The 25,547-nt window shown below is 38.1% G+C and overlaps 1 protein-coding gene across 1 annotated transcript in view; it reads right to left on the reverse strand.

Moving 5' to 3' along the window:
* Positions 1-552: 552 nt before the first annotated feature.
* Positions 553-25,547, reverse strand: part of PCOLCE2 (procollagen C-endopeptidase enhancer 2) — a 27,183-nt gene continuing 2,188 nt past the window's right edge. Inside the window, exons 2-9 of the mRNA XM_042457690.1 lie at positions 20,580-20,685; positions 16,390-16,645; positions 14,325-14,449; positions 8,778-8,914; positions 7,873-8,027; positions 7,007-7,090; positions 5,218-5,385; positions 553-1,522 (exon numbers count right to left, since the gene is read on the reverse strand). Coding sequence (XP_042313624.1) covers positions 1,392-1,522; positions 5,218-5,385; positions 7,007-7,090; positions 7,873-8,027; positions 8,778-8,914; positions 14,325-14,449; positions 16,390-16,645; positions 20,580-20,685 — 1,162 coding nt within the window. The 3' untranslated portion in view covers positions 553-1,391. The remainder of the gene's footprint in view (positions 1,523-5,217; positions 5,386-7,006; positions 7,091-7,872; positions 8,028-8,777; positions 8,915-14,324; positions 14,450-16,389; positions 16,646-20,579; positions 20,686-25,547) is intronic.

Genomic DNA, 25,547 nt, shown 5'->3' on the forward strand with positions numbered 1-25,547 from the left:
CTTATCATATTCCTTCTTAGATCAATCCTACAAGATCTTAATTGATTGACTTTACTTACATTCGCTTCCGAGCTCAATATAAGGTGTTGGTAATTACCTATAAAGCCCTAAATGGCTTGGGCCCAGGATACCTGAAGGACCGCCTCTCCCCGTACATTCCGCCTCGCACTCTCAGAACGTCTGGGCAGCAGCTACTGAAGGTGCCTGGGGCTAGGTTGGCCTCCACCACTCGGAGGTCGTTCTCCATAGCTGCCCCAGCCCTTTGGAATGCGCTGCCCACAGAGCTCCGCTCGTCCACCACCCTGGCCCAATTTAGGAAGGACCTCAAAACCTTCCTATTCCAACAGGCATTCCCCGAGTAAATATCCTGTGGGCCTCCCTCCTCTCTTTCGTGGCCAAGAGGTTGGGTTTTGGGGCTTTACTGTTGGTTTGTTTTTAAATATGTTTTTATTGGAATTGTTTGTATTTTAATTATGTTGTGAGCCGCCCTGATCGGAGGAAGGGCGGCATATAAATAAAAATTTTATTATTATTATTATTATTACAGAAGGGAATGTAAATGAAGACTTATTAGCTGGCCTGTATATATACATTTTAAATTATTTTAGTTCCGTTTGTCTCGAGAGTGATTAAAACTGAAAAACTATGAAAAGTAAACAATTAGTCATCTGCTGTTGTTTGGTCGGCTGAGATGGCTTTGGTTCCTCTTCCTCAGTATGATGATAATATTTTATTTATATTCTTTCCTCAATGGACCTATGCTGTGACTACCCTTTTAAAAAGTAGTTATATGTCACAAAGATGTACTGCATGTATGTTTGTGTTCTTGAGTAACCCTTAGATCCAAAGAGGGAGGAGAGGAGTTACTCAACGCAACTAATATGAAATGGTTCCAAATGGATAAAAATAATAATTGATTGTTGTAAGATTTAAAATGGTATGCAGAGAACACTTGGGTTACTTTTATTTTAATGACTCTTAATTCTTGCTGCATATCTAGCTACAGCATGCATTTAAAAGAGTTTTCATTAAATGTAGAGATAATGTAATGAATCAGGAAAGCTAGTTAAAAATGAATATAAATATTGAACTTGTATCACCACATGAGACAGTTTTTAAAGAAAAAAATCCTTCTGAGTTAAGTATAAATTAAGAGCTTAATGTAATGGATATCTGATATCTTTCAGGTTTGCTGGTATAACCGAACATTTTGAAATATAAAATTGACCTTCACAGCATTTCTTTTTTGACATTTGACATACCAGTCAGTGGGAATTGTGTACTGGAAAACTCCACAGAATACATCACCTTGGAAAAGTATTTCCTCAATTTTGTTCATATAAAAAGATTTTGGAAGGCATATCACCAGGCACAGCTGGAAAATTCACATTTCAGCATTGTTTATTTTTTAAGATATTCAAGATTTTTTGGTTCTTAGTCTTGAAACTCATAGTAAAGCTGCTGGGCAGAATTTTACCTTTTCCATCTTCTTCTACTTGACCCATGATGACGTAATTTAAACCTGTTGAGAAGGTGAAAGAAGAAAATACTAAAAAAAAAATTGCTGATATATTTTGGAAAATACTGGGATATGTTTGCAAGTTTCCTTTACATTGTAAAGACTGACCAATATGATCGGTTTCACTAAGGTGAATGACACTCTGTGACATCCAAATAACTTATGTACACTAGAGATATAATTTAGTCTCCAAGACACTGTATCTCCTTGGTTCTTCGTAATTTCTGTGTAGTCCAACGTATGTACTCTGAGTTTATGTGGGGCCTATTTGGGTAACCTTCTATAACTAGAGTTTTGACAAGCATCCTATCCCTCCCTCCAGTTCTCAGATTGCATTGTTAAGAGAACATATTTCCTGTCCTTCTGCTCAGGTCCTTTACATTCACGACAAAAGAACATCAAGAAACACTGGCTGCATCTGCACTGCAAAAATAATCAGGTTTAACACCACTTTAATTGCCATGGCTCAATGCTATGGAATTCTGGGAACAGTAGTTTGTTCTGGGACCAGCGCTCCACTACCACCCCCAGAATTCCATAGCATTCCATAGTGGTGTCAGACTGGATTATTTCTGCAGTGCAGATGCAGACATTATTTAGTTAGATGGGTGGCAATAAGGGCTTTCAGCCTTTTATGTTATTGTTTTACTGTATATTCTGTCTCTTCTTGTGTTCATTCAGTCCCTCTTACAGTTTTCTTTCTCCTTTTCCTTCTTCAGGCTCTTTAACATATGGTACTTTTGGGAAATGTAATGGCCATATATAACCCAGATTATTGCTGCCTTCTGCAAGAGAACAGCCTGTTGTAACTGTACAGGTGATGAGGCAAAGATCTATAGTTGCAAATAAGCAACTGTATTTTCTCCTCTCATGGAATATATAGAAAGGGGTCATTTAGTACCTGAAAATAAGCAGAAAGAAGTCACTTTACTCAGAAATGTAAAGAATAGCCTGATTGCCAGTTAATTTAGTCCATTCACCCTTAAGGGAGAATATGGTCAATTGTGGCTTAAAACAGACAAGCAAAAAGCACCTGCTTTGGGCCGCTTCAGGGGCATGGTGTACAGATGACGCATGCCCCTGGATTGGCTGGAAGCTGCATCAAGGCCACCAAAGGCAGCCCAAACCCAGCTGCAAAAGGAGAGGGGAAAAACCACTCCTTGTCAGTGGTCCATTCTGGACCATGGCAGTAGCTGGCCTTGGGACCAAGGTGTTCAATTGCTATGGTCCCACACCAATCAGGGCTCAACTCTGGCCACTCCAAGTCACTCATCTGCTTGAGCCCTATGAAAGATTCCCATAGGATAGAATAAGGCTAGATGTTTAATTCTGGTGTCTTCAGATGTAGGGAGAAGGCCCAGTAATCTCTTACGAATAAATAATATAACTATAAAGTGATATGAAGAAAAAAACTTGTGAATTATGGAACTGCTAAAATGTACTCAGTTCTAATCCTTATTAAATTGACTCTAATTTTTAAAACAACAGGTAATTCTCTAAATGTCTTGAAGAAACTGAGACCGGTTTGTAATTTTTCATTATAACAAAGAGCCTCTCCTGTAAATTTGGTTTTCTTTCCACCTTTAGGTGAATTAATGTCAGCATGTTAGAAAATTAAATCATCTATCTATCTTTGCTTATGGTATAATAAGCAAATTATACAAGTGGTATAATTCAAGCAGGAAAGGCTGGGCTACAGCCACTCCAGCTAAAGATTGTGGTTTAGATCTACAGAGCTGATGGAGATGAACTGTCCCAGTATCTCCTTCCTCTAGTAGCTTCTTTACCCTCCAAAATACTCAAAAATACTACACAAAAAGTCTGGGAACAGTCCTGAACATGGTAGCCTCTGGTGCAAGGGAATGAAGGGTGAAGGGAGGTGGATTCACATTGTTCAGAGGGAATTTGCTTTGCCCTTCTCTGAGGCTGGGAGAGTGTGACTTGCCCAAGTTCACCTAGTGAGTTTCACGGTTGAGCGGGGATTCGAACCTTGAACTCCAGAGCTGCAGTCTGACACTCAAACCACTACACCAGGGGTAGGCAACCTTATTGAGCCGGGGGCCGGGTTGCTGTCCCTCAGACAACTGGGGGGGCCGAAGCCAAAAAATAAATAATTAAATATATTTATTTTAAAAAAATAAATAAATATATAAATAAACCAGGACAAATGTAGGATAAAATTTTCAAATGGAAGACACTTTTTTTAAAAAAATGGAGGACACTCAAAAAAATTTGCTGATTTTTTAAAAAATGTTAGTATAAATGCATGTTTCTGAGGCTTCTATAGACAATTGCCCCCAAAAGGCCCCGGCGGCGATCGGCGGCAGGACCGGGCTGGGGCCGGTCCCAAGGCCTCGCCAGGCCGCATCCGGCCCGCGGGCCGCAGGTTGCCTATCCCTGCACTACACCATGCTGGCTCTTCCACATACAATAATATATTTAATGATGAAACTTGACAGATGTCCTAGGGGAAGGTATTCCACAGGCTGGGGTCACTATTGAGAAGGGTCTGTTCTTGATAGCCATCTATTTTATGCTACTGTGGGCAGTAACACACAGAGAAGACTCTTTGAAGATCAGATGGAGCAAGTTTGTTTTCTGCAGCTCCAGAGAATAGAACCTGGAGCAACAGATTCATACTACAGGGAGATTCCACCTCAGTGTTAGGAGGAACTTCCTGACAGTAAAAGCTGCTTGACAGTGGAACACACTCCCTTGGAGAGTGGCAGAGTCTCCTTCTTTTAAACAGAGGCTGGATGGTCATCTGTTGCGGGTGCTTTGATTATGAGTTCTTGCATGGCAAGGGGTTGGATTGGATGGTCCTTGGGGTCTCTTCCAACTCTGATTCTATTATTCTGTTTTAATAGAATTTATGGAATAAGGAGATTCCTTTGGATAGACTTGCAACCTATCATTTAAGGCTTCAAACACTTTGAATGGAGTCCAGAAACTAGTAACCAGTGGAGCTGACACAGCATTGGAGTAATAAGCCCAAAAGATCTTAACCCAGTAAGCTAACTTGTTGCTATGTTTGCATTATCTGAAGTTTGTGGACCATCTTCCAAGTAACCCACATGTAATACATTGCAATAATCAGGTGAAAGGTTACCAGGCAGAATCTTAACTTGTATGCCATCCAAAGTGGATAAAATATAACGAGTGACAGTTCTCCGGTTCTCTTAGAATGGTCTTATTTTTTTCCTAAACCCTTCAGTATCCTACAAGCCAGAAGAAAAACTCAAAAGCAAATTCATCTTTACTCAATAGAACCAGAAAAAAATCCCAACAGATTAATCCCAATTAATTGAGCAGATAAATGAACATATTCTCCCCATATACTTCAGATACAAAGGGCTAGGTATTTGTTGGTATCATAAGCTTTTTTTCAGCATAGCTATTACTTATAAAGCAGGAGCAGCTTAACTAATCATTCTCTCTCCTCTTTCATTTATTTCCATTTTGGATTACATAAATCGGAATAACTGAAAATGTTTTCAGACATGGAATTCTAGAATCAAATAAGACTGTTGCATTTTCCTGAGTCTTCATCAGAGAGTAATACAATTTGGTTAAGTCTACCTTGACATTTTTTACTTTTTGTAACTGAGCAATCGTAATTCTGGCTCCTGAAGAAATTAATTATGAAAATAAGAAAAGCAATGATGAAATGTAAAATACAAAAGTCTATTTCCACTTACCTCTTCGGATAAGAGGACATTGCTTACAGACGACAATAATTTTGGCACTCATATTTTTCCCAGCTTGCTGGATTGCTAAATTTCCTTCTTTGTATACATTAATAATTGATACTGTGGCATGCAAGCTTCCACCTCTGGTGTTGGTTGTGATAACAGATCCAGTTATTACTAGGAAGATAAAGGATTAACACATTAAAATGCAATTTGAATGAAGTAGCCAGACGCATATTGGTGACTGAGGTGTTGGTCATAAAGGACCCCTCTTTTCTTTTCTTTTTTGTCATTGTAGAAGGAAGTATTCAATACTTCCTTGCATAACATTCAGCTTCTGCTAGCTTCCAAGTACCCACAATGTGGCACCACAGTTTATGGATGTGGTATAGCTAAGGCAGGTGTCTGGGAAGCATAATATCTATAGCTATGCAATGGGGATAAGAGAGCTGACCTCCAAGATCTCCAGTTGGAGTCACTACTAATGCTGCTTTCTGTCGCATCTGATTTAAAACACCGCTACATTTTCATCCTTATTTAAAGGGGGGGGGGGAACCAACGCCATTAGTGTAGCATCTAACTGTGGCTCATTTCAATTCATTTCTGAGTTTTGCCACTAGCTTGAACTGAGATGTTTGCTGTGGGTATGCCTAACTCCACTACCCCTTTCCTTCAATTTTACCAAACTAAAATGACTGCCCAGGTGGGAGGGGACACCAAGAACTGAAAGCTTCCAGTAGGATGTGCAGTAGAACCCTCTCCTCTGCCCCTCCTGCTAATATAAAGAGGATTTATTTTAAAAAAAATTAAAGGAGCCATTGGAGGGGAGTGGAAACTCCAAGGTAGTTACATGATTCTTCACAGAGAAAGGAGACAATTAATCTACAGAATTTCATCTTATTGTCTTAGCACTCACAATATAGAGTTCATTTTAAGAAACAAAACAGGAGCCTGTGGAGGAGAAAGAGAACACAAATATTCTAAACCAGAAGTATCACTCAAGTCAAGAAGGAAAAGTGAGGGGTTAGACACATCCACACCTAACAACTCAGCCCATGTCAACAGCAGATACCCAGAAATATACTGAAATCAGCTAACCACCTTTATGAACCATAGTACTGTAATGAGGGTTTTTTTCAAAAAAAAATCAGAAGGAAAATGTAGCAGCATTTTGAAACAGAAGTGACAAGAAGCAACATTAAATGTCAGAACAGTGAGGCACAAAATCACCCTGCCTGAATGAGTCCTGAGATAACTGAGTAGGTATTATGCTAACTGAATCGCTCACTTGCACTGAGAAACCACATATAAAGCTAACATACGTATATCTGGATAGGAAAAGAAAGGATGTGAGTCTAAGATCTCATAATGAACAATTTCTACATGACAGAGCAATGTCTCCAAAGGATATTATGGAAGTGGGAGTAAAGCAATATTTAAAACAAATTTATCACTGTGTGTAAGAAAGTCAGGCTGTTTCAAGAAAACAAGATGCCAGCACAGTCACTGAATCAACACTTTCATAGAGCAACAGTTCTCCATCTGTTTGGTTATTTGTGTTTAGACTGGAAACCCTTTCTTCTGACACACATTCACTCTGTCTTCTCATCAAAACATTTCACTGAATATAACTGAGTCATAGACCCCAATATAAGACATGCAGGTAGCATGATCTGAAAGAATTTCATTGTGCACTAATGGCAGTTTACAAAAATGGCCTGGCCCTCCCTTGAAACTAAACATAAATTTCTAAGTCACTAGTTGAAGAAGTGGGGGGAAACCACTTTGTTGCTCTTACCGAAGTTACTTGAACAGTAATTGCTCTCAAGAGTTCCACTCCTCTTGCATTTCTGTTGGCAGAGGGCAACTGTAGGCTTCAAAGCTTTCTCCAAAAGATTTGGAAAATAAAGAGTCAGTGAAGTGAGTATTTCAGAAGCCACAGAGGACATGCATTTTTCTTGTTAGTATGTGCACCTGCATTTATGTGTTGAAAATGTGCAGAGATAACTGGCATCCCAAAATTTAAAACTCAACACACTTCAGAAAGACGTCATGTCAACCCTCTCATCCACCCCCTGCACATTAGTGTGTTGTACTTTTAGCAGTTGGCCAAGTTCTGCACCAGCTTTAGCTCTAAAAGAGGCATGTAGTATGTCATGCTGATCATGAGGGAAGAAATGTTATTCTTGAGATCCATCTCTAAAAGTATGCGCTGCAGTCAAATGGGTTAAAGAATTCCTGATTCACAAAAAACCAAATTATTACCAATAGCCAAACCATGAGTTCCTCACAGGAGTAATCGAGTGTATGACAGGCAGTGGGTGCACTCAAATGGAAAAAAGTTGCTGGTCTTACAAATCTCTCATAGCTGTTCAGCAGCCATCAGGCATGTGTCCATTTAGTGTCAGAAAATACATGACAGCTTGCAGTGTTAAGATTTACACAATTTGCATTGAAAATCATAATGTTCAAAATATGATACCACAAACTAATCTGATATTATTTCATATATAAATATTCAGGCTTGAAGAAACTGCTGCTGCCTTTTGATCCAAGAAATCCTCTTCTATTTAGAAAACTGTAGGAGAGTAATCAGTGACATTAAAGTTCATACTGAAGCTATTTTCCCCTCTAAAGCAGCTGATGTAGAGGCCTTATACTCACTTGTGGTGGTAGGGGACAAGGTGGTGGTGGTTGGTGCTGTGGTTGTGGGTAATTTTTTGGGTCTGAATTTGTAGTGTCCAATAAAGCCATCAGCAGTTAAACTTAAATCAGATAAAAACTGAACAAGCAGTTCGTTCCTCTCAGATGTAACAGGCCTGAAAGAGAGAAATGTAACCCTCTATTAGCTGAACTATATGCAGCCAACAGATTTTGTATCAAAGCACATAGCATACAAAAATGCAAATATTTTGAATCAACTTAAACTGAAAACTAGATCTTCCTTTTTAAATAAGAATTTTGTTTCAAATAGAACATAATGTTTCCTGTTACAAAGTATGTACTTGGATATACAGAACACAGTGGGCTTCACAAGTCTGGAAGAAATCTTTGTCAACAGAAATATTTACTTAGGGTCTTAGAAACATAGTGACATTCAAATATGGAAAGAGAAAACACGTAGTTCTAAAATTAAGCATTACACAACACATATTCACTAGTTTACATACTGATGTGTACAATTTGTCTTAACTACACTGCATGAAAAAAATCTGCTTCAGGCCCTCTTACATTTATATACATCAATATCAACACCAACATGTACATACAACTCACTGAGTTTATCCAACTTACGATTCTTGAAAACGATGAGCCAATTTTTTATAGCCCGGGTAGTATTAACACTAACGAACAAGCATTTTGTTCTTAAGTTTTGTTGTTACAATGAAGGTTAAGGCAAGGAAAATCCATTATAACTGGATTGATTAATGCAAAGGCCCTGCTGAGTGAATACAAAAAGCTGAAACAATAATAGTGGCTACTTAGTTGACCCACACCCCACCTTGCCAACACCTTTTCAGAGAATCTAAAAGCATAACAGTTTAAATAAAATGAATACCATTACTTACGCTGGTGGACTGTCTCCACAGTATTTTCCAATTCTCTTAGCATCATTAATCTCACCACCGTTAAATATGGCCACATAGTCATATCTGCAGTAGTTATCTCTCTCCACATCAAATTTTTCAAACTTCAACTCTATCAGCTGCAGGAAAAGGATTAGGAATCTAATGAAAACATTTTTGTAGCTAATTATCCATAGGAACATTGCTTCAAAATTAAAACATTTTATAACCTATTTCTTTTCAAGGCAAGATTAAACCTCAAAGATCTTCAAAGGCTAGCCAGACAAGCCCTTGTATTTAATCCTCTTCTAAAAACCTTTTTTTAAAAAGATGAGTCTAAAATATTTTAGTCACTGCTTCAATGAATGAGCCATGTATTATGGATTCAGATACGTTCAGCACTATGTAAGATAAAATCCTGCATTTGCAGTTTGTACAAGTTTTAGTAGGAATAAAAATATGAAAGCAACAATACTGACAGGTAAACAGTTTGAAAATGCTGTCCAATATACTGTACTATTACAGAAATATGAACACAACCAAATAACACAAAACATTATAGTAAGTAAATTATATGCACAAGGCAAAGAAAGATAAAAGCACAATAGTCAGACAAGCTGTGGTTAACCTTCAGTTGCATTAATTAAACCTAGCCAAGTTCCTAAACTATGAAGTTAATTTATTTTACTAATCCTATTTAAGATTAACCATAGTCTAAACTTGGTCAGGTTAAATTTTGGTTAATGTAAAACAAAGTTAAAAGTTCCAACCTCCGTGTGGCTGTTCTGGAGGAAAGACTAGGGGAGAATCCATGAACCAGGTGCTCTATACTAATTGTTTAAGACTAAACTATGGCTTTGGTTTAAATCTGAATGTTATCATTGTCTACATATGCATCCAGTAGAAGTCAAAGCAGAAACTTAAGCTATTCATTTTGCATATGCTATTTGCTGACTTGTAAGACACTTTGAATACATAGCAATAGTAATAGCAAGTACATTTCTATACCACGTATCAGTGCATTACATTCTGGTAGAAAAGCAGGAAAATAGAGAAGATGGAGGGGGAGGATAGTTCCTTGTAAAATCTCATTATACATTTGGTAACACCCTGAACTGCTCTTTACATTGCCCAAAAAAATGAAATGAGACTCTTTCAATATTTCTTTCACTATTGGCTTTAATAATAGCCCAACCTCCTTTAAAGGAACTTCAATTAGAATATTCCTCGATTATCTGGCCCGAAACCATGCTTGATGATGAAAAAGAAAGAAAAGAGATAAAGATATTTTATTAGAATGGTGCTTGAAAAATAAGATTCTTCATATAACTGCATTGCTAGTTGTGATGACCACTGATGTGAAAAATATACTTATATAAAGGGCACATATCTATCATCCGCTGATGTCATTTTAAAGCATGTTTAAGTCTTATTATATATTTATTTCAAATTGTTCATTCTTTTCTCAAGCATGAGTGTATTATTATTATTGTTATTATTATTAGTTGTTGTTGTTGTGTGTGCCTTTAAGTCATTTCTAATTTATGAAAACCTTATCACAGAGTTTCTTTGACAAGTTATGTTCAAAAGGGGTTTGCATTTGTTTTCCTCTAGGGCTGAGAGAGTGTGATTTGTTTACATAGCTGAGCAGGGATTCAAACCCTCTCCAGAGTCGTAGACTAGTCCAATGCTCATACCACTACCCTACACTAGCTTATTGCTCTCCTTAAAAAAAAAGCAATAGATGTGCCTGGCCTCTACTTTTCATGCTCAAGAGGCATACCTGAAAGACTTCAGGTTGGTAGCTGCAGGTCTTGGTCTTCCACTGGTGAGAGGGAGGTCCAGAGGTGGAGAAGGGGACCTATCTACAGAGTTGTGCTCACTATAGAAGTAAAAATGTGCACCAGTGTTGCAACTCATACAGCAAAAAGGACTGAAGGAATGCCAGAAGCCAAGCTGTGGAGGCCTTGAACCAGTAGGTTCAAAGGCCCCTTACTTTTTGGATGTAGTTCCAATTCAAAAATATACTCTAGTACAGTTATTATCCTGATCTATCATGAATTCTTGAAGCAGTGGCTTAGCCAAGATGACAGGATCTATGAACTGGAGCCATCATGAATTCAGGGCAAAATCCAGGCAAAGTCCTGGAAAGTGATTCTGCAGCTTACGCAAGCAGATGTTAACTTTGTCAATGTTGCTGTGTGCCTTCAAGTCATTTCTGGCTTATGGTGACCCTAAGTCGAACCTATCATGGGGTTTTCTTGGCAAGTTTCTTCAGAGCAGGTTTGACATTGCCTTCCTGAGGCTGAGTTAGTGTAACTTACCTAAGGTCATCCAGTCTGTTTATGTGGCTGAGACTAGTTTCAAACTCAGGGGCTATATAGATGGCCGGCTAAACGCTGCTCCTTTTAGCCCTGGATCATTGTTGCAGCAACCACACGCCACAGCAATGATCTGCTCCCTCTTGAGAGCCAAAAGAAGCTGCTGTAGGCAGTTTCCTGGAAGGGGCACCACAATGACACCCTTTCTGCAGAGTGCCGTTTGGGTGCTGCACAACCCGTGCGTCATAATGGCACACCCTGTGTGGGTGGACACGTGGCATAATGGCGCATGTGTGGCGGAATTAGAGCTCTGAGTGTGTAAACGCTCAGCCCTAGTTCAGCACTAGCATGCAGTCAGGCTGGCACAAAGTGCCAGTTTCAACTGCCCCTCAGTCTCCAGAGCCACAGCTTTACAGCTTGGCCAAAAGACAGTCTGAAAATGTGATGCTCCCCCTTTCCAATGCTGCGGCTGCCCAATGAAGAACCAGTGCTTTTTTCTTGCAGTTATTGGCCTCTTGCAACAGTTGAGGTTAAGAGCACTAGCAATTTAGATGGCTCTTGATGGACTTTCTGCTTCTGAATAAGCCTGGAGTGCATTCCATGGCATCTGATGGCACAGTTACTTTCTTGGGACTGGAGGAAGGTGCATGAATCAGAAAGGGAGGCTCTCCTGGAGAAAGACTAGGGAATAATTCTGTCTTTCCAGAGCTCCTGCCACTTGAGGACTCTGTTTGTGAGGGCCTATGGTCCAAGGCTACAAGTTAGCTTCTTTTATACTGAAACCAACAGGATGGATTTTTTTGTAAAAAAAGGTAAAAATGCTCACAAAACAAGCAACACACACACACTCACACAGTGGAAGCAAGCAAACAACCTAGCCCCCTTTTCCCTCTTCTGCCCTTTTGAGAGTGAATTTGGCAGTAGCTCAAAAGTACAGGTTCATTCGCCATACATTTTTCCTCATCCATCCCCATGGGGCTGCTAAGTTAATTTTTAAAATATTATTATTATTGTACTTGTTAAAAATTCTGTTCAGGTTATTATTACTTTATTGCATGATTACTTTCATGTTATATTCTGCTCTCAAAATCTTAGTTGATGAAGTGTTTAAAATATTTTAAATAAAGAAAATACCAACAATTGTTCCCTCTTTCCACAATGGTACCATATTTCATTATCCTTCTCATTTTTTGTTAAGAAATTTGTTTATTTATCCATTCCTTAAATAAACAAACATTTTGAAGTCTATGCACTCCCTCCTTTATTTTGGTGTTGTTACAAAAAGAGTGAACAGGGGAGTAGATGCAACCTACACTAAGACTACACCCTTATAGTTAAAAGGCATGAAAGGCTTGTCAGGCTACACATGAACTTTATCTTAAGAAGAAAATGCTTTTTCAACTTTGTCTGTAGTGATCACAACCAGGCCACAATAACTCTGTAAATTAAATCAGGCTGCTAAGAAGTCAATATTTCTCTTATATTTTTTTATTGCTGGAATCTCTATGAGTAAAATAAAAGCACAAAATGTTCATGCGGTAAGGTGAGACCTTGATTCATTAGTACAAAATTCTTCACAAGAAGCATTACTGGAATATAGTCAATATAAGTCTCTACTCAGATGTTCACAGCCACTTAATGAAAACAGTTTCTTGAGAATAAGAGTCCAAGATGAGAAAAATAATAACGGGACAATATAATTCAATAAGAACTGGAATAGATCTTCAGGCACATTTGAGAGCAATCAAGTGCTTTGCAATTTATCATGTTAAATTAAATCACTGGCAATCCATAAATGGTTTAATTATCTGTATATATAAAGGAAGGAATGTGGATTAAAGATGAATCCAGGAAAAGACTAAGCTGATGTACAACTCGAAGTTCAAGAAAATGTTATCCTGATCAGTGCAGGAGGGGCAGTGAGAAGGGAGGGGGACATTAAGGATCAGAAGAATATATTATCTTGGCCAGTGCTTTCATTTGGAGGATTATGATCATGAGAAGGAGATTAAAAGACAACTCAGTGTGGCATGGAAAAGGTTTCAGAAAATTAAATGTAGATATGAAAAGCAACCAACCTACCAAATATGCTTGAAGATTAAGGTATTCAATCACTATGTGTCTCCTGCCATAATATAGTTTAGGGAGTAGAAACCTAGGCAACAACAACAAAAAAAGACAGAGCAAAGATTGAGTACCCTGCCATAGTATGTAAAGCATGTTAGCAGGCCTGGTATAGGGTGACTGGCAAATGGATATGAAAGTAGGCAAAATGGTTTTGGTCCCAAGAAATGAAATGGTAACATTCTCAGTACTAGGAAATACACTAGAAAGAGCAAGTAGATTAGGCCACTAGAACCTGAAAATAGGAAGAGCAAAGGGAAATGGAAGATTTTGGCAATATTTAGACAATGCTGACATTTGCCTGTGTTTTGAACCTGACAGGTAAGCAGAATTAATACTGAAATAATCTTTTTGAACATAAATTATACCACTCTTTATCTTAAACTGATGTTATATTACATTATTTGTAATTCAGAAATGGTTCATATACACTAAACCTTCCTCTATGAATAAGATAATCCTTCCCTTCTGTAAAATATTGTGGGTTGAAAGCCTGGACTAAAACAAGGCTGCAGATAATAATGTTCACAAAAAAGTATACTGCTGTACATATGATAAAATAGAGAAAACAAAAAAATGGAGGACAATTAGACAGAATAAAGTGTATGAGGCAAGAATATGATTTTTCTAAGTCAAGTATATAATCAAACTTTATAACTTAAACTAACAAAGAAAATAGTTTTCACTGGTTGGAGATTAGAAGATTTGAAAACAAAACCTAACCACTGTATTTTTAATAAATCAAATACTCCTCCATCTGGATAGCTAAATAGCTAGTAGAATGTTTAGCTAATCAAAGAAGACATTTGCTAAATGGCAGACAGAGTTCTTTTCTGAGTGATTGTTTTCATGGCCCAAATCAAAGTGGAAGTAACTGTTGTTATATAATTGGCAGAGTTGCAGGCTGCACAAGAAGCCATAGGTTGGGTTGTGACGGTGTAATGAAATGAAGGTTTCAGGAGCTGGTACCAAACATATAGATAACAGGTGAATACTAGAAACACTGGTGGGATATCATGGCTGGAGAACAGCTGGAAGCTGGAGCACCTTTTACATAAAAAAAAGGAAAAATGGAAGAAAGCTGAGATTTTTTAGCACAACCTACCTGATTCTTTGGAGCCACAATGTGCCATGAACAAGTTACTCCTGCTGGGTAATCTCGATCAGGCCAATTAGGTGTTTTAAAGGATCCAGAAGGCTTATCTAGTCGTCCACCACAGTACTGGTCTCCTAAAAAATATACAATATACAGCTAGTCCCCAAAACCCAATTCCATATATTGGATTGCCGAAATCTGCTTACAAAGGACACAGTAAATCCAGCCTACAGGAGTCCATCTATCCAAATCCAACTGTAATAGATTGGTCACAGAACTCTGTCACTAGCATCAGTTCAATGGTTTTGGAGACTGCACCATGTTCTTTATTTCAGCCCTTCCTTTTTCACATTGAATGGCCACTTCCTTTCCCCTGCCCCAGTAGTGCAGTCAATTTTAAAAGAAAGGACCTGCATCATTTCAATTTATTATGCACAACATGTCTTACAACATTTTTAAACAGGAGTTTAAAAATTCTTAGTATTTGCATCAGGTAAAATCTAGTGGGAGGCCACTGTATGAATTATATAAAACAAAAATATAAGAGGAGAAGTGTTGTTGTCTCAACTAGTTGTAGCAAAAAAGTAACAAAGATTTTTGTTTCATCTTAAAGACTTAGGGCCTTATTGTGCTAGGTATTTCTCCTGCTACAGGAGTGTGCTTTTAAAAATTCTATTCAAGCATACATATAAAAATATATAAATATAAAATATAAATGAAAATAGTCTTATATTTAAAAGTGCCTTTTCTTCCTTATGTGTAAGTTCCTGATCAGACTTCTAGCTAACTTCAGACTTAACTAATTGCTAATTACTGCCAGATGAAGCCAGCACCTATTGATCTGTCTGCTGTATTTCAATGCTTTTCATCTGCCAGTTATTAGTAAGTCTGAAGTTAAGAAGAAACAAAAAGGAAGGAAGAATTAATAAAATAAATGCTTTTTCAAAGTGTAAAACTCTTTTCCTCTTACATTTTGAAACGTGTGTGTGTAACAGTGTGTGAGAAAGAATGAGAGACAAATTCCAAAATGGAGCTGGAAAAGAAGGTGGAGTGGGGGGTAGTGAACCAACCAAAATGCATCCACTGACTGCCCAAAATCGTCATAAAAGCGCAATTAAACCTTCATACAAGAAATCACAGTGGAAAAGTAGCAGGAAAGGAGGTCATTAATGGATTTTTTTTGGCTAATAAAAATAAATGCTTTCAAAATTATCTCTCCTGAGAAAAACAACAGAAGAGCAATGGTATCATGCAATAAAGCTGAGGCAATAGAGGGACTAATGTGTTGCTATGACACTACAACACCATGGTATAAGATTGCAAGAATTTTTATTTGGCACAAAGTTTTGTGGACTCCTGTTCACTACACAGGTAGGCCAGCGTCCAGGAAAGCTTACTCCAAACAATTGAAAAAGTCTTTAAGGAATGCCAAGCCTCCTTACTGTTATGATTATACAGTTGCTGGAAAAATCAGATGTCAAAACCCTTTTATCAGGCCATCCACATTCTTCAGAGACATACTGGAAAGCAATGCTGCTTGAAGTATAAAGCACTCTGGAGACCGCTTTCGAGCCAGTATATTAAATCCAATACCATTATATATCATATCCATTCAAGAGCATTTCCTTCCTCTCCTTTATAAGGGTCAGGGATTAGAATGCAGTTAGCTCCAGCCTTCAGATATGTTTTATTAAAGAAGAAAGGCACTATAGGTTTAGATAATGAGAAAGGAAATGAGCAAATATTCACCTAAATATAATCAACTTGCATATTTAATCAGTAAGAGAAAAAAATGGATTTCTTTTAAAGATATATCTAAACAAGCATACTACTTGTTTAAACCAATAGTGACATTTCAATCAAATACTTTTTATACAAATACACAGTAATTCTACCATACCACTTTGTTGCAATTTGGGGTGGGGGGACAATAATGTATTTAGATAATATAACTCATTGCTTGGTTACCAAATGACCTTCAATTCTAATTAAATCCCCCTTTCCAAAGATTTTTATATGCAAGTATGGACCTAAATGAGTTTCTAATTGTAAGCTTTAAGGATTTGCAAAATACCTCTTTCATGTGGTTCTGCTGCAGAAAACTTTGCCACGAAGCCATTTCCAGCTGTATTGGCATCTGAAATCATCTGTACTAACATTTTATTGCTGTTGGCCACAAGAGCACCAGGTTTCAGTGTGCCACAGAACCTTCCAAGTCGTTGGCCGTTTGTATGACCACTGTAAACATCCACAAAATCATATCGGCACAGGTTATCACTTTCTAAGTCTATAAATCTAAAGGAAAGGACAACCACTTTTCCTTCAGGAACCTACAGAAACAAAGGAAAGAACAGCTTAAGGGTAATAGTTTATGAGTTATTTTCAGGATATAAATCTTACTCTTTATATATTTTACATGCTGTCTCTTACAAAGTCGGTATCAAGTCTTTCTGATGCCTCCATTGCTCTCATATTAGTGCTCCATCCAAATACTTGTCCTTCTGTTTTATACAAATAAGAAATTATGTTCATCCGACCTCCCTCCTCTTTAGATCAACACTCAATGATGTCATTTACCTTTTACTGGGTGGCATTATATCTTAACAGCAACACTTTGAAGTTCTTAGCAATATTTTTAAACAGCAACATATTCAAATGCTTTAATATGGTATTTTAATAACAATTCTTTCAAAAGCTTAGTCTAAACTTAGACACTTATTTAAAAGGGCCTTCTGTTTTCATGTAAACAAATATTAAAACTTGTATGCCTCCACCATACTAATGAGATATTGTGTGGTATGGGTCATATGCTAGCACAACTAATGAAATCTCTTGCCTTTGAAAAAAAGTGAAAGATTACATGCAAATGTATGCAAATGATCACTCCTGCTACATTTTAGAGAACTCATCAAGGCATATTTTCAGTTTGGTCTTTTGAATGTTTTTAGTAGCATTCTTTCTCTTAATGTTTTCAGTTATAGTTTTGTTTCCATGATGTTTGGTTTCTTGTTTTTGATCTATTCTACAGCCTTGGTAGCTTCACAGAAAAGCAGCATTATATTTATATAAAGTGTGTTCTACCTTACTGCCCAAATTTGGATTCAGTAAATAAAAAGGCACGATTGCTTGTACATTTGTTCTGGCCTGTTGGAAGCTTTTTTTGCATGGCCCCAGTAGGAAACTATGGATCAGCCTTTCTCAATTTGGCATCTTTCAGAAGTGTTAGACTACAGTCCACCCTCCATATCTGCAGATGGTATGCCCGTGTTGTCCCTAATGGTGACATATGGTGACTGCGCTGGCATTAGGGACAGCCCTCATTGTACCCAGTGGTGGCACATACATGCAGCTGCCCTGCTTTGAAGTTTCATTGTCCCCAATGGTGGCACCTCTGTGTAGCCACACTGGCATTGGAGACAATGCAGACTTGAGCATCGGGGGGGGGGGGGGGGGGGGTGTGTCCTGGAATGGCTCCCCCATGGATACTGATTGCTGACTGTGCAATGAATATCTAATCTCCAACCAGCATTTCTAGGTGTTTGAAACTGTAGTCGAAAACATCTGGAGTGCACCAGACTGGGAAAAATAAGATATGTCTTCCTCCCATTCATATGTATGGACAACAGTCAGCAATAAAAAATGCTACGGCAAATTTTTAAACCCAAGATCACTGTCTGCCACTTTCTTGCCAACCACAAAGGAGCAAACAAGCAAAGTTTATAAATCAGTTGCATTTCTCTCTTTCTCCTCCACCCTTTCTCTAGAGAGCTACTACACCAATTCCTTCATTTCCAAGGAAAAGAAAGTTGTTCTTCATTCAGTGCAATGCAATGAAATGAAACACAAATATTTTGAAATTAATTGCAATTTGAATGCAGACATGTATATGATACAATATGTAATACAAAACAGATGAAACTGAAGATCATAGATCTGATTTACTAAAATCATGGTAAAACCAAAAAGAGAGAGAGAGAGAGAGAGAGAGAGAGAGAGAGTAAGAAAGAGAGAGAGAGGGAGAGATGGAGAGGAAGGAAGGAAGGAAGGAAGGAAGGAAGGGGGAGCTCCCTGCCTCTGACATGCAGTTCTATTCTCTATCCCATGTTAAAATGAAAAACAAAATTCTGAATGTGTCTATATGTATGTGGAAAACCAGGGTGGCCAATGCGTAGTCTTCCAGATGTCATTCAATCGTAACTCTGTGACTGGCTAAGATTACTGGGAGTTGCAATCCAACAATATCAGGAGGGTCATATGTTGTCTGTCCTTGATACATATAAATGGAGAACAAATACTTCCAACAGAGAAAATATTTTGCAGAATGCCAGCCCTCCACTTTTTTTTTTTTGGCATGGACAATTTGTATGAACAGATATTGGCTTAGTTTCAAAAATGCAATTACTGAATACATATGAAGATTTATTTTTGTCAGTATGGTGGGGCTCTGTAGTTTTAGTGGCCATATTTCTCACACAAATATTTACTTATGCTGTTTCCTCAGGATAGGAAAAGAAAATTTTCTATCTGTATTACCAAACTTCACCGAAATGGTCAGAACTTAAACTATTTTTCAGATGTTTCAGTCTAGCTATTCAGGATCAAATTTTACATGCATTTGAGTCAAGAGGATAATGCCTCAGCTCAATGGATTAATTTAATGGGATTCATATTCTGTCTCAGTAATAATTTCCAACTGATCTATCCATGCTCTGATGTTTAAAATGTGTGTGCACAGAGAAATGGCAATAGCTTAAGATCTGAATACCTTATACTGCAGCTCTCTTTTACAGCCAATAAAACACTTCTTGGTCCTCATTCCTCCTCATGAAGCTAAAGTGGATTCACACTCCTAATTTCTTATCTGTGGCTCATGTTGCATTAACAACTCTAAGTATATAACTAGCAGAGCCACAGTTCTGTCCTTGTATTACTATTGGCAGCCATTCTTCCCCAAACCTTGTTAAGGAGTGTTTAAGGGACGGTGAAGGTTGGAGAGGGGAGCAAGGGAGCTAAAATTTAACATTGCTTACTGTAGTTAATAAAAAACAGTTTTTCAAAACACAATTCTTGTCACCAGAAGTGTAATGGAATTCTGCAAATTGTCTACTTAAAGAACTATGACAGCCTTGAATGCTATGATTATATCCTATTTTCATCCACTATAGTGAGTGTTCTCAGATTACTCACTCTAAATCACTGAGAATTGTCAAAAAGGGGATAATTTCCAAACCATTGCTATGTGATCTTTTGTGTTTTGTGTCGTACAAATGACTATATGAGAGATAGTAACTGTAACAGCTTTGGTAGAACAATAGTTTGACTGCTCGGTCAAGGCTCTAATATAAAATGCTGAATGACCAGCTTCTATAGTTAACAAACAGAATGATCAAGCTTCTATAGTTAGCAAAATTAAAGAATGAGTCTTCTGACTGTAATCTATTTTTATATTTATAGTAAACTGCTGCTGATCATAATAGGAGGAAGTAATATCAATATTCTAAGATATGCTGATGATACCATGCTACTAACGGAAAACATTATAGACTTGGAACAATTACTAAGGAAAGTTAAAGAAGAAAGTCCCATTGGCATGGGGGCATGGCAACTGCACACCACATGCCCTGAGTCCACGCCCCATCCGGCATCACACCACCAACCCAACTAGATGGCGAGCAGTGTTGGGGCGTTCCTGCAGTGCAGCAACCAGATGTCCCATGCCACAGAAACATGGAAGAGCTGCAGCAGTGGTGCAAAGAGCGCCTCTTGCCATGACCCTGATCTGGCACTCAAAGGGGTGGCACAGAACCGCTCTTTCAGGGCAGTCTGTTTTGCCCCTCAGTCAGGGAGGTCACAAGCCTAAATTTGAAGGACCTAAGGAGAGCAGTGGAGGATAGGGTCACTTGATGATATCTTATCCACAGGGTCGCCATGAGTTGGGGTCAACCCAAGGGCAGTTAACAACAGCAAAGCAACTTGTGGATTGTAACTTTTATAACTTCAACCCAGAGCAGGAATGGCTTAGTCTGGGAAAGGGCAGGAGCATATATTCTATAACAAGTGTCTAAAGTAAGAGGTCCTAGATCTAGCAGTCTTCATCTAAGCACACACTGGATTCTTTGTTTTAGGTCCTAGACTACACACTACTAATATGTTACCAATTTATTATCACAGGTATCTAACAAATCATTCCAAGTATTAGCTACAGAGAAAAATTGCATACAGTATTATTCTCTTTTAAAGTGTTTTTGATGCCAAATTTCTTACTGTGATCTTCCAAGTACATTTGCTGTTTGGTGGGTAGACACCTGGAAATCCTTCACTCCCAATAAAACCTGATGCTCCAGTAAGAATTCCACCACATTTAAAGGACCTGGGAAGCAAAAGAAAGTTTTACTTTTGAGAAAGTATTATCAATGCTGAGAAGAATAACTGCCCTATCATTGACAAAATGCACAGAGCATCTGTAAAAAGCAATTAAAACACCTGTAACTAAAATTCAGTAACCTCTGTCAAGTACACATTTGTTATTCATTAGTCAGGTCTATTCCACTGGAGAGGAAACTGAGTATTTTTTTTATGAATGAAGATGCTTAATAGCTGGATTTCAGCAAAACTTCATTTACCAATCATGTGTACACATCTGCATAAGCACACAGCCTACTGAGGTCATTATTCTGTTTCTTGGTAGCACACTACATGAAATGATTAGATGGGGTTTTTTTAAAATTAAATTTGGGCAAACTAGTGAGGACCTGTAAGGGAAAAGTAATTTGTTTGCTTGTCTTTTCCTTTATTTACATATACCAGAGGTTATACATTTAACTATAACTTAATGGGATTACTTTATATTAAACCAGATAAGAAGGGTATCATTTGATCTACTGGAAGTGATGAGAATGAACTTTTGTATATATCTCTGATCATTTGTTCATAGTATGTGATTGGTTTGTTGATATGTTGTTGATATGTTTTATTTGTATGTTGTTTATGATTATTTGTAATGTTTGTTTCGTATGTATTCTTTGTACCATAAAAATATTTTTTTTAAAAGATGTTGGTTGCTTTTGGATGTAATGCTAAGCCATGGGCCACCCATGACAGTGGGCAGTAAGTTTGTTTTATTTTATCCTAATTTATTTATCTAAATCCTTATATCTCACTCTGTACATAAAGATCTCAGCGCAGCTTACAGTTAAACCTACATGATAAATTTAAAATAACATACACAATAAAAAGATTTTAAAAGGCCAAAAACACAATGAACAAATTAAAAAGACATATTAAAGACAGTTAAAGTATTTTAAAACAATTCAAAACTAGACATGTGTGGATGTATAAAACCAGTAAGCCCAAAGAGTCTTAGAGGATAACCAAGGCTATTTAGATTCTGTGCCCTGGCCTGAAATGGATCCAAATAATCTGGAAGCCAGATGAGGTGGGGACAGCATGTTACTGGACACATTTTGAGCCAGTGGTGGGCAGGGACTGGGCTGGCAGTGGACGAAGTGCTGGAATGTGTCTCCCTCCTGCCACAAACACATTTAGGCTTCCTCCCTTTCTGTTTCTCTCTCAATCTCTCTCTCGCACACATCGGGTCATTACAATTATCCCCAGCCCATGAAACAGCTGATAGTCCATAAAACAGCAGTCTAATAAACTACAGGATATAGGGAATTGGCATAGGGATAAGATTCAGCAGAGGCTAGAGTACCAGGGAGCAGGCTGCAATGAAGGGCTGCATGTGAGTGACCCATGGGTTGCTTATGCATGGTTTGTGTGTTTATGTGTCTTTAAATTAGCTGTTGATTTATGATGACCCCATGAATTTCAAAGTGTTTTTGTTTTCTTAGGTAAGAAATATTGAGAGGTGGTTTTGTCAGTTCCTTCCTCTGAAATAAAGCCTACAGCATCTGATATTCATTGGGAGTCTTCAAGTACTGACCAGGTCTGAACCTGCTTAGCCCAAGAGCAGACACTTAGGCCTATGTGTGAGTTAGTGCTAAAAATAAACCTAGCCTCCTGCAGGTATACACAATCCCTACTTTCTTGTGAAACAGTTCTAAAGAAATAGGGGTGTCTTGTTTAGGTCTATGCTAGATGAGGAAGGTGGAACATGGAAGATGTGGGGGAGGTGGGGTAAGGGGAAATAAGCTTCTTTTCATAACAGTGCACTGTGGTTTATACTGTTGTGTCCCAAAGTAAACCACAATGTAAATGAGGGCAATATTATTTTGTTTTATAAATGTGGATAGAAATAATAATGACTTGTTAATGCCAATTAAATTGCCAAGACTGTGGCAGCTGCTGGCCCAAGAGTTTTAAAAATCCCTGTATATAGCACAAAACTTCCATACCAATCTTTAAATGGTGATGACATTCAGATGATTTCTACTTTCAAGGAACTTGAGCCCTAAAGTCAAGCTCTGTATAATTTGTACTAAGTTGAATTCTGTGGTGTGTACTGTTTATGCAAATTACATTACATTTCAATAATTTTGCTTATACTGAATAACATAATTCTGCTTTATGGGGAATAAACAATACCAAGACTGACTATTGAAAACCACTTTGGCCACGTTCTGGCTGCAGAAATGTAACACAATATTGCTTGTTTGTCAAAGCCAGATGTTGTATAATGAAAATGACAAACTGATATATTAATTTTTAGAAGTACCTGATTCTAATGGAAGAACAAGGTGGACATAAATTTTATCACAACTGATAGATGGTATGAACATAACTATGGGAAATCCTTGAGAGCAAGAATCATCAAATGGTGATCAAAAGACAAAAAGTAGCAGACCACATGGGTAGGTCTAGCAGTTGTAGCAAGGTCACTAGACAAGATTCGTCCAGTGACTCACCCTCTTTCCAAGAACAAGATATGACACAGATATTACAAACTGTTGACTAATGCCCAGTGAAGGAATAGTTTAGGTCTAGGGAAGGACTGACTTCTGATTTACATAATCTCGTTTTTCTTTACAAAAATCCTAATGGGTTACCTAAGTTTTACAAATTCATCAAGAAAGATGGTATGATTAGGATCTCTTAAGAATTAAAGTGTAAATTAAGGATAAAGGCAGATACATTTTCCCACTGAATACGCACTGTCTGAATCTGTGTTAATACACAGGGCTACTTTCATACCAGCAGAACAACTTTATGTTGATATACACATAATGTCCTACCATACAACTGCCAACAACATAGTGAGCAAGAAACATGGTTTGTGTGTGTGTCATTTTGGGGGATGGGCTGAGCAACAACCAGCTTTAGACTTGCTTTCAGTGTATAATGGAAGCAAACATATGAATTTCCCTTCTGCCTCAATTTAATTCTGTTATGTTATTCTGATCAAGTCTATTTGGTTCAGATCAAGTCTTTCATTCTTTGCAAACAATCACAGCTGAAATATATGGCTTGAGATGTTGTTGAACTGCACTCTCATCGACTACAGCTGGCATGAGAGGTAATGCGAGCTGAAGCTCAACAACATCTAGAAGCCCATACAATTACCATTCATGTCCTAGACAAGGTGCCAGTACAAAGCTCTCTTATTTAATTAATTCAATGTGTGAAGTGAAAAACAACAATATGATTCCTTGTTGCTTTTCTATACAACATAAACATACAACAGTCATGTTAACATGTTGGTAAAGTCAATTGTATTACATTCTTTAATAAGAGATATGTTTAGATTTATCATTTGTTGTTTGTTGTTGTTAACTGCCTGTGAGATGACTCTGATTCATGATGACTCTATAGATGAGAAATCTCCAAGGTCCCCTGTCCTCCACTGCTCTGCTTAGGTCCTGTAAATTCAGGCCCATGACCTCCCTGATTGAATCGAACCATCTGGTGTACATTCTCCCTCTCTTATCCCAGCATTATTGTCTTTCTTAGTGAGTCATGTCTTCTTATGATGTAACCAAGATATGACAGCCTCGATTTGATCATCTTGGCCTCTGAGGAGATTTCAGGCTTGATCTGTTCTAGGACCTATTTGTTTGAATTTTAGGCTATCCACAATATCCTCAGCACTCTTCTCCAGCACCACATCTTAAATGAGTCAATTTTCTTTTTATCCACTCTCTTCACTGTCCAGCTCTCACATCTGTACATGGTGATGGGGAATACAATGGCTTGGACGATTCTAACTTTAGTGCCCAGTTATATATTTTGGCTCTTTAGGATGATATATAACACCAAATCAACATATATTGAAATTGTTTAGAAGTTTCAGATGGCACAGAGTAGAATCATAGACTCATAGAATCATAGAGTTGGGAAGACCTCAAGGGCCACCCAGTCCGACCCCCAACCATGCAGGAATACGCAATCAAAGCACTCGAGGGAGAGATGGCTATCCAGCCTCTGTTTAAACACCTCCAAAGAAGGAGAATCCACCACACTTCGAGGCAGCATGTTTTACTGTCCAGCTGTCTTGTCAGGATGTTCTTCTTAATGTCTAGGTGGAATATCTTTTCCTGTAGTTTGAACCCGTTGCTTTGTGTCCTATTCTCTGGAGCAGCAGAAAACAAGCTTGCTAAGTACGACGTCCTTTCAAATATTTAAACTTGGGACTTTTTCACATGGGGAAAATTGGAAGGTTAAAATGATCATAATGCACTGTCATCCAGGGCATTAGGGACAATTTTGCAATTGCTTTTCACATGATGCTGCATGCAAACCAGTCAGAATGCAGACAGAAAGTGAGGTGAATCAGGGAATATGCATTTTCGCAAAAATACTGTGTTTTCATTTCCAGTTCATTCATGAATTCGCTTTCGTCATGTAATTGCAGCAGTCTGAAAACCATGTACCCATTTCTCTCTATTCTCAGATTTCCCATGGTACTTTGCTGTGCCAAGGAGAGGGAGAAACCCTTGTTCTTAAAGGAATACACACACGCGTGCGCGCACACTTCTTTCCCTTGCGCGGCTGGTCTCCTCTTCTTGCAACTTTTAATTAAGGGAACATCTGGTGGGAGAACAAGAGAGAGGACGTTTTGCAATTCCTCCTGTACAGAAGAGAGAATTGGAGGATATGTCCTGGAAAAGGAGGGCATCTGGGAGTTTAGCCCTCACTGAAACCAGGCAGAGTTATGGACCAGCCACCTCCTCTTTCTCTCGTGTGTGTGTGTGTGTGTGTGTGTGTGTGTGTGTGTGTGATTTTATGGGAATTTGCAAAGGGAAACCTCAACCTTCTTTCCTCTGAAACAGCTTCTGG

Source organism: Sceloporus undulatus, chromosome 3, assembly GCF_019175285.1.
Source record: "Sceloporus undulatus isolate JIND9_A2432 ecotype Alabama chromosome 3, SceUnd_v1.1, whole genome shotgun sequence".
NCBI classification, from domain to species: Eukaryota; Metazoa; Chordata; class Lepidosauria; order Squamata; family Phrynosomatidae; genus Sceloporus; species Sceloporus undulatus.